General features: G+C 37.1%; 1 protein-coding gene across 1 annotated transcript in view; it reads right to left on the reverse strand.

The window, feature by feature from the left end:
* The window catches only part of CYYR1 (cysteine and tyrosine rich 1), a 106,034-nt gene that overhangs the window by 11,253 nt on the left and 82,146 nt on the right, over nucleotides 1-12,635 (reverse strand). Inside the window, 1 exon segment of the mRNA XM_084991871.1 lies at nucleotides 844-1,001. Within this exon segment, the coding sequence (XP_084847997.1) occupies nucleotides 844-1,001 (158 nt within the window).

A 12,635-nucleotide genomic window follows, 5' to 3' on the forward strand; every position in this document is an offset into this window, starting at 1 on the left:
ATTCATCTCAAGTGTGGTCCCTCAAACTGAAGGTGATGGGGAAAAGGTTAAGAGAGGAGAGAAGTTATTAGGGAACTGATACACAGGGCAGACTGGAGGTAGAAGGTTCCATATTCCTTTCCTGTTGGGACTGAGAGAGAAGACATGAGTGTGGATAGGAAACCATCTTCCTAAAGATGTGTTAAATTTAGAACTCTGTATATGTTAAATTATACACACACACATTGATATATATTTATAAATTGACTTAAAAATGTTACTGAAATCATCTCAGGCAACATGCAGCACTTTTTTCATATGTGTTCAATATATTTATATGTGGAACTTTTAGTAGTTTCTCAAGAAATACTTGTCAAATTATTAATAAATTACCTTTTCTCTTTGATGATAATTTTAATATTATGCTAAAACCATTGTCTTTGCATAAAGAGGACACATGATAACTTTCTTCAATACTTTTTCTCAAGACATACATACCTCTTGAATCAGATGCCAATTTATTCAGACGTATAACTTATTCTTTAGTTACTTGTCAGCAATCATTGGCAAATAGACACAGTAGCTGTGAACTGTCTATTTCTCTTAACTAGGGCTGATGGGCAAATTATTGTCAGTGAGACAATCATTGCATTATGAGTGTCTTCAAATGGGAGGTTGATTTTATTATGTGGATCTAAGTAATTCCCACTGAAAAATGGAGCTCCCATCTACATTAATTTAGAAATACTCTACATACTTAGAGATTATTATAGGGAGAATCTTTCATGTGTCTTCTTTCCCAGGAGTACAATCTAATTAACAAATCTGAGTCTTTCTTCAGAAAGAGTAAGCAGCTTTGCTTACCAGGGTAGGAGGCGATGGCATTGATGTGGGTGGTCCTGATGACGCCCACCCGGGGCCCACGGTTGTTTTTCATGCACATGCAGATACATATAGCAATTCCAGCAATGACCCCCATGATGAATACGATGCCAAACACTATGCCAGCAATGGCTGTGCCCCTAAAAAGGAAAAGCAAAAGCACATTTATTGAAAAGACCCATAAGGATTCCTCAGCCTTTCGAATACTGTTCCATGATTCTATGACAAGTGTCCCTTTACACGCGTTCTTAAGAATCATCTTGGAATTCTTGTCGTGGCGCAGTGGTTAACAAATCTGACTAGGAACCATGAGGTTGCGGTTCGATCCCTGCCCTTGCTCAGTGGGTTAAGGATCCGGCGTGAGCTGTGGTGTAGGTTGCAGACGCGGCTCGGATCCAGCATTGCTGTGGCCCTGGTGTAGGCCAGCAGCTTCAGCTCCGATTAGACCCCTAGCCTGGGAACCTCCATATGCCACGGGAGTGGCCCAAGAAATGGCAAAAAGACAAAAAAAAAAAAAAAAAGAATCATCTTTAAAAGACTCATGTTTTTCAGCTCTTGAAACCATTCCATAAATTATTGATTTCCTTTCCAGCATTCTCTCTGCTTCTCTTTCTGAAAACCTATTCTGAAATAAGCCTCGGAGTCTCCTGGATAACTTCTCTAATTTTCCTTATCTCTGGGGAATTTCATTGACTTTATCGTCCAAGGTTTGATTGAACTTCTAAATTTCAGCTATCATATTGTCAGGAACTCTGTCTTACCCTTTATTGAAACCCTTTTTAATAGTGTCTTTTTTTTTTTTTTTTTTTTGCTTTTGTGGATGTAATTTCTTTTATTGATCCCTAACAGTACTCATGACATATTTTTTAAACTTTATTTATTTATTTATTTATATTTCCTCTGTCCTGACTAGGCTCCTTTTTGTTTTTTATTTTTATTTTAATTTTTGTCTTTTTAGCATATGGAAGTTCCCAGGCTAAGGGGTCAAGTTGGAGCTGCAGCTGCCAGCCTACACCATAGCCACAGCCATGCCAGATTGGAGCCTTGTCTGCAACCTACACCACAACTCACAGCAACACTGGATCCTTAACCTGCTGAGTGAGGCCAGGGATCAAACCCGTGTCCTCATGGGTACTACTCGGGTTTGTTACTGCTGAGCCTCAACAGGAACTCTTAGACTGTTTTTATTGATTGTTTATTTTGCTCTGTTTCATGTTTGACATTTTCTTTACATATGTGGTGATCCCTGTGTTTCTTCATATGTAAAAATATGCTATTTAGTAATAGCTGGCTGGAAGTTCGGTGTGTAGAGCCAGCACTGGACAGGTGAGCTCCACAGTAGAGGATCATGATGTCAGTTCCCATAGTTTTTGTTTGTTCTTTTTTTTCTTTCTTTTTTTTTTTTTTTTTGTATTTTTTCCTTTGGAGTTGTTCATTTTACTCCTTAAAAGGATTCTCCAGTTTCATACGTGGGGAATATGAACTGGGCTGCCAGTTTCTTGGAGCCCAGGTTTTATGAACTTTCACAAAATTCTTGTGCTTTCAGCTCAGAGACTCAGTCTCATTCTGCTGTGACAGAAGAGGCTTTCAGGATAAGTCTTCAGAAACAAAATCTCTGGGTTTAAAAGCATGACTTCTAAAGCCAGATTGCCATGGTTCCAGCTGTAGCTGGGTAACCTTGGGTGAGTTGCTCAGTGTTCCAGTTTGCTTACAAATGAATGAAAGGTCAGCTTGGTGCTGATCGGACTCTTCTCCCAAACTTAATGTCATGAAATATCTGTGCTTCTGGATTCATTTGTGAAATAAGTTCCTATCCTCGATGCTACATGAACATCTATCCTGTACTTTTCTAGGACGGGTCCAAATGTTCTCATCCTAAACTCTTGAGATGACACATGTGTTATAAGTCAGGAATTTTCAGATTTTGGAAAGGGAAGATGGTGCATACACCATATGTTGTGTGGCATTCCCAGGATCAGCATCCTGTGCACAACACAGCACGTGACCATTTCTGCAGTAAAGATGGAATGTTAACACTTGTGGATTACATAGAAACTATAATAATGCACCAGGATCATTTAGGTCCAGTCTTGCCTCTGAGTTATATAAAATCTTTATTTCCCAGAGTTGTTTTTCTTTCTTTTTTTTGGGGGGGGGATTTTGAAATTGTAGATATGGGATTATGGACCCGTATTTATACTTTTCAGAAGAGATTTTCTCTCTATGACTTTCCCCCACTTTCTTAGAAAGAAACAAACAAAAAACCAGAATACCATTAAGCGTTCCAACAGGCTCCTTTAAAAATTCCTACATTGGAGTTCCTGTTGTGGCTCAGCCAAAACAAATCTGACTAGTATCCATGAGGACACAGGTTCAATCCCTGGCCTCGCTCAGTAGGTTAAAGAATATGGCGTTGCTGTGAGCTGTGGTGTAGGTCATAGACGAGTCTCGGATCCTGCGTGGCTGTGGCGTAGGCCGGCAGCTACAGCTCTGATTCCACCCCTAGCCTGGGAACCGCCATATTCTGTGGAGGCAACCCTAAAAAAGACCTCCCCCCAAAAAAATTCCTACATGCATTTTCAACTTTGTTAGTAAGTTACAAAAGCAGAATGTGAGGCATATTTGGATGGGCTGCTATTAGCAATTAAAGCGTGGCAGAGTCTAGCGGTTTAATAAGCTTTTTCAAGAAAAACCATTTATCAAAGGAGATAACTTGAAATTAAAAGAAAGACTAAAAGTAATCTGGAAAACTTTTTATTGTAATTTTCAGGTCTAAATAAGATTAAATTGGAGGGCTTAATTTACGTTCCAGAAATAATCAATGGCCCAATTATTCAGGCATAGAGTTTCTAAAGTATGTGTTTTGGAAGATAAGTTATCAAATTAGGACATATTTATACTCATTAATTCCTTTTTATAGAAAATAGAAAATCAGTTACATTTTGTTTTCTTGTTGGCAGCTTCAGCAAAGTGCCTGCTCTTGAGGTCAATAATGAGGTTGAAATTAATGTGTTAAATGAGATTTTCCATTAAATCATGATTTTGGTGTCCTTGATCCTTTGATACCCATTAGCAACTGTAAATTAGTTATTTAAGATATGGCAAGTATAAACTCTATAGCATTATTTACTTTGTTATTAATTAAAAAAAACATTAGGACCTCATGTACAGCACAGGGAACTATATCCAATCTCTTGGGATAGAACATGATGGAAGATACTATGAGAAAAAGAATATATATATATGTGTGTGTGTGTGTGTGTGTGTGTGTGTATATGAATGACTGGGTCACCATGCTATACAGCAGAAATTGGCACAAGATTGTAAATCGACTATACCTAAAAAAAGAAAAAAAAAGTAAACTTCCAGTATACAAACAATTTGATTTAGTCAACTGTTGGAAAGAGAGAAGCTATTAATTTGAGAAATTTGGCATAATAAAATCTTTGAAAAGACTTAGGGAATTTTTTTTTTTTAAGAATGCCTTACAAGCTTTCCATGTTTTCCTTTTCCTAAGCTTTTATTTTGAAACAATTATAGATTCAAAGAAATTGTAAAAATAGTACAGAGAGGTCCCGCTTCTCCTGTTTCCTCCAACAGTTACATCGTAGATGTAACAAAAGCATGACATTAAAACCAGGAAATTGGCATTGGTATTAAGTGTGTGAATGGTTTCATGTCATTTAACACTTGTATAGATTCATGCAGCTACTACATGAATACTACAGCAAGCAAGGTACTATTTCACCACCACAAAATATTTCCCTTTACAGTTATACCTACTCCCATAACCCCTGACACCGTTCATCTGTTCTCCATTTTGATTTTGTCATTTCAAGAATGTTATACAAATGGAATCATATAGCATGGGACCTTCTGAAATGGCCTTTTTTCACTCAGCATAATGTCCTTGGAAACCCCTGTGGCTTTTGTGTTTATCAATATATTCCTTTTTATTGCTGTGTAGTATTCCATGGCATAGACATAACACAGATTATTTAACCTATACTAGCTACAGACCATTTTGGTTATTTCCAATTTTGGCTTTTCCATTTATAAGGCTGCTATGAATAATCATGTACTGGTTTTTTCTTTGTTTTTCTTTTTTAGGGCCACACTCTTGGCATATGGAGGTTCCCAGGCTAGGGGGCTAATCAGAGCTGTTGCCACTGGCCTACGCCAGAGCCACAGCAATGCCAGATCCAAGCCACATCTGTGACCTACATCACAGCTCATGGCAATGCCAGATCCTTAACTCTTGAGCAAGGACAGGGATCCAACCTGAAAGCTCATGGTTCCTAGTCGGATTTGTTTCTGCTGCACCACGATGGGAACTCAAATCATGTACTGGTTTTTATGTGAATAAAAATATTCATTTCTCTGGAATAAATGCCCAAGAGTGGGATTTCTAGGATATATAAGTGTATGTTTTATTTTATTGGCACACCCATGGCATATGGAAGTTCCTGGGCCAGGGACTGAATCCTTGCCACAGCTGTGACCTACCTACTTGGCAGCTGAGGGAAGGCCAGATCCTTTAACCCATTGTGCCAGGCTGGGGATAGAACCCTCGCCTCCACAGTGACCCAAGCCAATGCAGTCAGATTCTTAATCCACTCTGCCACAGTGGGAAACCTAGCATATGTTCTATTTTAAAAGAAAAGATCAAACTATTTTCCAGGGTGACTATACTATTTTACCTTCCCACCAGCAGTGTATAAGAAATCCAGTTTCTGTACATCCTTGCCAGCATTTGATACTGTCATTATTTTTTATTTTAGCTGTTTTAATAGAGGTGGAGTGATATTTCATTGTAACCCTAATATATATTTCCCTTAGGCTAGTGAGGCTGAATATTTTTTCATGCACTTATATGCCATTCATCTGTCTTTAGTGAAATGTCTCTTCATGTATTTCACTCATATTCAAGTTAGATTTTTTCTTTCTGTTGAACTTTCAAGAGTCCTTTGTAAATTCTAGATATGATTCTCCTATCAGATAAGTAGTTTGAAAATATTTTCTCCCAGACTGTAGCTTGTCTTTTCATCCTCTTAACAAGAGTCTTTTGCAAGAGTAAAAGTTTTTCATTGTAATGAAGTCTTACTTTTTTTCTTTTATGGATTGTGCTTTTGTTGTCAGGTGAAGAACTCTTCACCAAGCTGTAGATTCTCAAGATTTTTCCTCTATGTTTCCTTCTAAAGAATTTATAGTTTTATGTTTGATATTTAATCCATTTTGATTTAATTTTGTGTATGGTGTCAGGTTTAGATTGAGTTTCATTTATTTTGACCATTGATAATCCAACTGCTCCATCAACATTTATTGAAGACACTGCCCTTCTCCCATTATATTGCTTTTACACCTTTGTGAAAGAATCAGTTTGTTTTTTTTTAAAGGGAGTTTCCTATGTGGTGCACCAGGATCAGCAGCATCTCTGCAGCACAGAGATGCAGGTTCAATCCATGGCTGGCACAGAACGTTAAAGGATCTGGCATTGCCGCAGCTGTAGCGTGTGTCACAACTGCAGCTCAGGTCTGATCTTTGGCCAAGGAACTCCATATGCCTCAGGATGGCCAAAAAAGAAAAAAATCAGTTGGCCATACTGTTTAGAAGTATTTCTGGGTTCTGTATATTGTCCTGTTGTTGGATAGGGTGTTTAATAAATGTTGATTAGATTCTGTTGGTTGATGATATTCAGTTCTTCTGTGTCCTTACTGATTTTCTGTCTGGTACTATAAATTGTTGGTGAAGGATGTTGAAGTCTCCAACTATAATTATGGATTTGTCTGTTTCTCTTTTCAGGTCTATCCGTTTTGCTCCATGTATTCTGCAGCTCTTCTGTTCTGTCTAGACTCCCTATTGGACCTTTGCAGAGAGGCATTGGGGTGGAGCTATATTGTTTTTTCCTGTTGTGTTTGGCTGTAGTCAAATCAGTCAAATTGTTATTGACTAAATGTTTTCTGTTTTGTTAAGCTGTCTCTTTCCGGGTCTTGGCTGGAGAGATCAGGCTTTCATTAAGGGTTTTATTGTCTGCTCCCACTGGTGTTTATGGGTTACCAGCTTCTTAATCTACAAATCTGGGAGAAATGAGGCAAAAAGAAAATCCAGGGAGCTCACTGTTGTGTTGCACTTCAGTCTACAAGGTTCCTAGCTTCTCTGCTCCCTTCTTTTCATCTTTTAGAGTTTTCTTGTTTGTTTTATATATAATATGTAGGGTTTTAAAGTTATATTTAGAAACAGGAATAGAGAAAAGTATATCCACTCTGGAAAAATAAAATACTGCAGTAAAAGGTATTATTTAAAATTGTAGGGAATTCCCTTTGTGGCTCAGCGGTAATGAACCCAAGTAGTAACGATGAGGATACGGATTCTATCCCTGGCCTTGCTCAGTGGGTTAAGGATCCGGCATTGCCATGCACTGTGGTGTAGGTCGCAGACAAGGCTGGGATCTGGCATTGCTATGGCTGTGGTGTAGGCCAGCAGCTGTAGCTCCAATTCAACCCCTAGACTGGGAACTTCCATGTGCTGCAGATGCAGCCCTAAAAATACAAAAAAAAAATTTAAAAAAAGAAAGAAAATTGTAGGAATTCCTGCTGTGGTGCAATGGGATCAGCAGCAACTGTGCAGCACCAGGTTGTAGGTTTGAGCCCTAGCCTGGCGCAGTGGGTTAAAGGACCTGGCATTGCCCCAGTTACAGCTTGGATCTGATCCCTGACCCACAACTCCATATGCTACAGAAAGAAAAAGAAGAGAGAGAGCAGGGATTTCTGAAGTTCCCACTGTGGCACAGTAGGTTAAGAATCTGACTGCAGTGGTCACTGGTGAGGGACAGGTTTGCTCCACAGCCCAGGATCTTCCCCATGCCATGAGTGTAGCCATAAAAATAAATAATAATAATAAATAAAATAAAATTGTAAAATGATTTTCAACATATGGAAGTCCCTGAGCCAGGAATCAAATCTGAGCTGCAGCTGCACCCTATGCCACAGTTGTGTTAATGGTGGATCATTAACCTACTGCACTGGGCTGGGGATTGAACCTGCGCCTCAGCAGTGACCCAAGCAACTGCAGAGAAAAAACCAGCTCCTTAACCCACTGCATCACAATGGGAACTCCCATAAAGTGATTTTTTTAAAGCACAGTATATCAGCATCTTTACAGAAGAGATGAATAATGTGATGAATATCTTTAAGAACGTACCTTTTAACATTACTTGGGTTTTTAGGACAAAAACGTGTGACATATATCTATATATCATTGACATATATCCATATCTTTATCTATATATAGTTCCTATAATGCTGAACCTTTTCCTATGCATATTAAAAGTGCTCAAAAATCTGTTTTTGTTTCATTTTGTTTTTTTGTCTTTTTGCCTTTTCTAGGGCTGCTCCCAAGGCATATGGAGGTTCCCAGGCTAGGGGTCGAATCAGAGCTGTAGCTGCCGGCCTACACCAGACCCACAGCAACGCGGGATCTGAGCCACATCTGCAACCTACACCACAGCTCACGGCAACGCCGGATCCTTAACCCAATGAGCAAGGCCAGGGATTGAACCGGAAACCTCATGGTTCCTAGTTGGATTCGTTAACCACTGCGCCATGATGGGAACTCCAAAAATCTTTAATAAATGTACAAATTAAGCTAAACTTACCCACATTTATTAGACTATTAGGGAACTATCACCCACAAAATTCTTTCTCTGTAATAAAAGTATTTCCTAAAGGCATCTGTTAATTCTTCATTCAAACAAACCTGAAAGGGCAGTTTTCTTGGGAGAAGAAAGAAATATAACTTCCTTTTCATGTTTTTAATTTTCTTTTTAATTTAACTGCTGATTTTTGGGATTATAAAGCATCATTTAGGTAAATATATGTGCAAAGAGAAATTTCAGTTTTCAGGAGGCTACTGCAACATCTATTATGAATTCTACAAAGTTTCATAAGGAATTATCTTTTCGTGTTTATAACCATTTCAAATGAGCTTAGTACTAAACGAAATCATTCAATTTATTGGTTATATGCAAGAATCACCAGGGAAAAAATCCAAGGCCATATAAGTGAATTATTCCTTTTAATTATCCATTGTAGTTATTTTTTATAGTGAATGACTTCCTTTTAGTTATTCCAGGAATAGGTAAACTATGGCCATGGGCCAAATGGGGCCTGTTAATTATTCCAATAAATAAAGTTTTATCAGAACAAGGTCACACAAATTTATTTATCTGTCATTTGATTTCTTTGCTGCTAAAATGTCAAAGTTAAGTAGTTTCAACAGAGACTATGTCGTCCATAGAGCCTAAAATATTGACCATCTAATCCTTTATAGAAAAGCTGTAACTGACCTTTGATTTAATTTACCTGTAAATAAATTAATGCTGCCTTTCCCTAGCTGACTTTTTCTTAAATGTTATGTCACTAACAATACTGTAAGAAAGCAAATGGTAGCACAGGCAAGACGATTTGTACTGAAAACTCTTAACATTTAATGGTATTTGGAAGCTCTTTTTGTTCAATTAATCAGAAACTCAAAAGAGTTGCAAGTTCTGAATATTCTTTTAGATTACCCTTACCAGTATTATGTGACTCTCATACATTTCTAATGCCATCTCAATACCCAAATTACTCATGCTTTATGGTATATTGGTCTTTGTCCCAGGACCCTGGGACCTAGCTTTTAAAACCCTTAGAATCTCCGAAGTCTCTTAGTGTACAAGTCTCTTTTGTACACTAATGGTGTTGGGGTTCCCTAGACAACTTTAACGTGGGGGCTGGTCTCCTGAAATACCAAGGCATAATTAGAGGGGTAGAATTTTCAGTCCTATTTCTGACCAGCAGAGAAGGGGGCAGGGGCTGCAGAATGAGTTAATCACCAATGGCTAGTGATTTAATCAGTTGTTCATCCACAAGAAAACCTCCATAAAAACTCCTACATGATGGGGTTCAGAGACTTCCAGGTTGGTGAACACATCATGGGCTGGGAGGGTGGAGCACTTGGGGTGGGTGTTGCAGCTCTGGATGCTCATGATTCTCCCCCCTTACCCTGTCCCATGCTTCTCTTCCATTTGGCTGTTTCTGAGTTGTATCTTTCACTTTGTATCAATTGATAATAGTAAGGAAAGTGTTTTCCTGAGTCCTATGAGTTGTTCTAATAATTGATCAAATCTGAAGGAAGAGGTTTGGGGATCCCTGACTTTGTAGCCAATTTGCACTCAACCTGCACTCAACACTTGTGACCAGCATCTCAAATGAGGGCAGTCTTATGGGACTGAATCCTTAAACCTGTGGAATCTGACATTCACTCTGGGTAGTGAGTGTCAGAATTAAATTGAATTGTAGGAAACACAGTTGATATAAGAATTGGTTGGTGTCAAGAGGAAAGAAGCCCCATAGGCTTCCTTCCTTAATCTCCAAAAATCTTTGTAGTTGCATAGAAATATCACTGTCTATTGTTTAGCTGCATAGGTGGTTATTGACTATTTACTGATAATGAAAAAATTTTGAACAAAATCATGGATTTAAATTTATACCAAAATTAGGCTTTAAATCAAGATATTGTACTTGTAGTAGCTTTAATATACTATGAAACTGTGATTTATAACAGGGCTCAGAGATAATATATTTCATTCCATAAATAGCTTTTCATAAATAAAAAAAGATTCTGATAATGTTGCAATTGTTTCAGTAATATTTACAACACATTTTAACCTCAAAACAGCTGTACAGCAACAGCAACTTAAACTACATATATCTTGACACGGTTTTACTATTAAATAATGTTTAAGGTAAATACTAAATGTGAAAAGAATACTATTATGGCTCTTCTTCTCTGACATGACCAACTTTCAGATGCATTTTGTAAAACAGCAAAATACAAAGGACTTATGAATATTCCATGCGATAATTCAATAAGATCAGCCTCTATTAAATAAAGGCCACAGAGATATTTGATGCCCATATAAGATGCAGGGAGAATTATAGAATATTTCCATTAAGAGCAACTTTTCAAATAGACATGAGAGTTTTTAAGAAGGACATTAAGGAGTTCCTGTTGTGGCTCAGGGACTAACAAATCCGACTAGGAACCATGAAGTTGCGGGTTCGATCCCCTGGCCTTGCTCAGTGGGTTAAGGATGTGGCGTTGCCATGAGCTGTGGTGTAGGTTGCAGATGTGGCTCGGATCCCACATTGCTGTGGCTCTGGTGTAGGCCGGCGGCTACAACTCCTATTCGACCCCTAGCCTGGGAACCTCCATATGCCGTGGAAGTGGCCAAGAAATGGCAAAAAAGACCAAAAAAAAAAAAAAAAAAAAAAAAAGAAGTACATTAAGTGGGAGGTAAAATTTTCAGATGTGAGAATTTTCTGGGAAAAAAATGACTGCAATTTCAAAAGAATACATTTAAAATGAGTTCATTTTCAATTATAATGAAAAATAAATGCAACAAAAGCATTTTATCTTTCTATTGAAGAAATATGAAAAATCCTATTTATTCATAATAATCCATAAGTTATGAATTAAAGTTATGAAAACATATCATTGCAGCTATAGGGCTGAAAGTAAAAAGCAGATATGAGAAGAAAAAACTTGGAAAAATTCTTCTTCAGAATAATTGTTCTTTCAGCTAATGCATTGAAAGAAGTAATACAATATTATCATGTTCAAAAGTCTTCAAAATCAATATTTTATTCTACACGTATTGGCAGTTTATAAGGTATATAATTTTAGCAAAACTCTGGCTTGCTTAATTTGAAAATGATGTATTTTCTCCCTGTTGCTTTAATAAACCTGTAGAGAAGAGTAATAATAGAAAAACAATCTCAACGGAGGATGATTTTCAATATGAAGAGTACTTATTTAGTTCTGCCACTTCCATTAATCACAATAGATCCCAGCATTAAGTATATCTCTATCTATATCTATTTCTACATACCTATCTAGCTACATATACATTTATATATATATATATATATATCAATAAGACAACTATAATTTCAAGTGGTTAAATTGTTGCTAAATATTGTTTCAATTCCATGTGTAAAGTACTTATGAAGGTTAAAATCTGTATGATTTTCCCAATAAGTCTTTATTCTTGCAAAAAAAATCCTGTAAAATTCAGACATGCCTAAGATGTTTATTTTGCTTTTTTTTTCATTGTAGTCTTTCTCTCTAATAACTTCATTTAACATATCCTCTTTGGGGGGGCTTTATAAAAGGTAATTTCTCTGTTGTCCTCAGAATAATAAAATTAGATTGCAGCAACATGGATGGACTTAAAGATTATAGTAAATGAAGTCAGTCAGACAGAGAAAGACACATATCACATAATATCACTTACATGTGCAATCTAATTAAACATTATACAAAAAGAACTTATTTATAAAACAGAAACAAATTCACAGATTTCAAAATCAGAGTTGCCAAAGGGGAAACTCTGGTGGGTGGGTGGGGAGAGATAAATTGGGCGAATAGGATTAACACATACACAGTACTATATATAAAGCAGATAACTAACAAGGACCTACTACTTGGTCAGGGAGGTCTACTCAATGTTTTATAATAATCTATATGGGAAAAAGGATAGATATATTTATATGTATAACTAATTCACTTTGCTGTAAACCTGAAGCTTGTACAACGTTGTAACTCAACTATACCACAATAAAAAAAATTTAAAAGAAATCTTTAATATGGAAATTGTAGTTTTAAGGATCTGCACCATTGCTTTGAGATCCCTGCGAAAAAATTACAGAAAAGCATATCAGCACCAAGAAAGC

Source organism: Sus scrofa, chromosome 13 (assembly GCF_054392235.1).
Source record: "Sus scrofa isolate SSC_HxYL_T2T_F1_AM1 chromosome 13, Sscrofa_HxYL_maternal_Yorkshire_Landrace_v2.0, whole genome shotgun sequence".
In the NCBI taxonomy this organism is placed as follows: Eukaryota; Metazoa; Chordata; class Mammalia; order Artiodactyla; family Suidae; genus Sus; species Sus scrofa.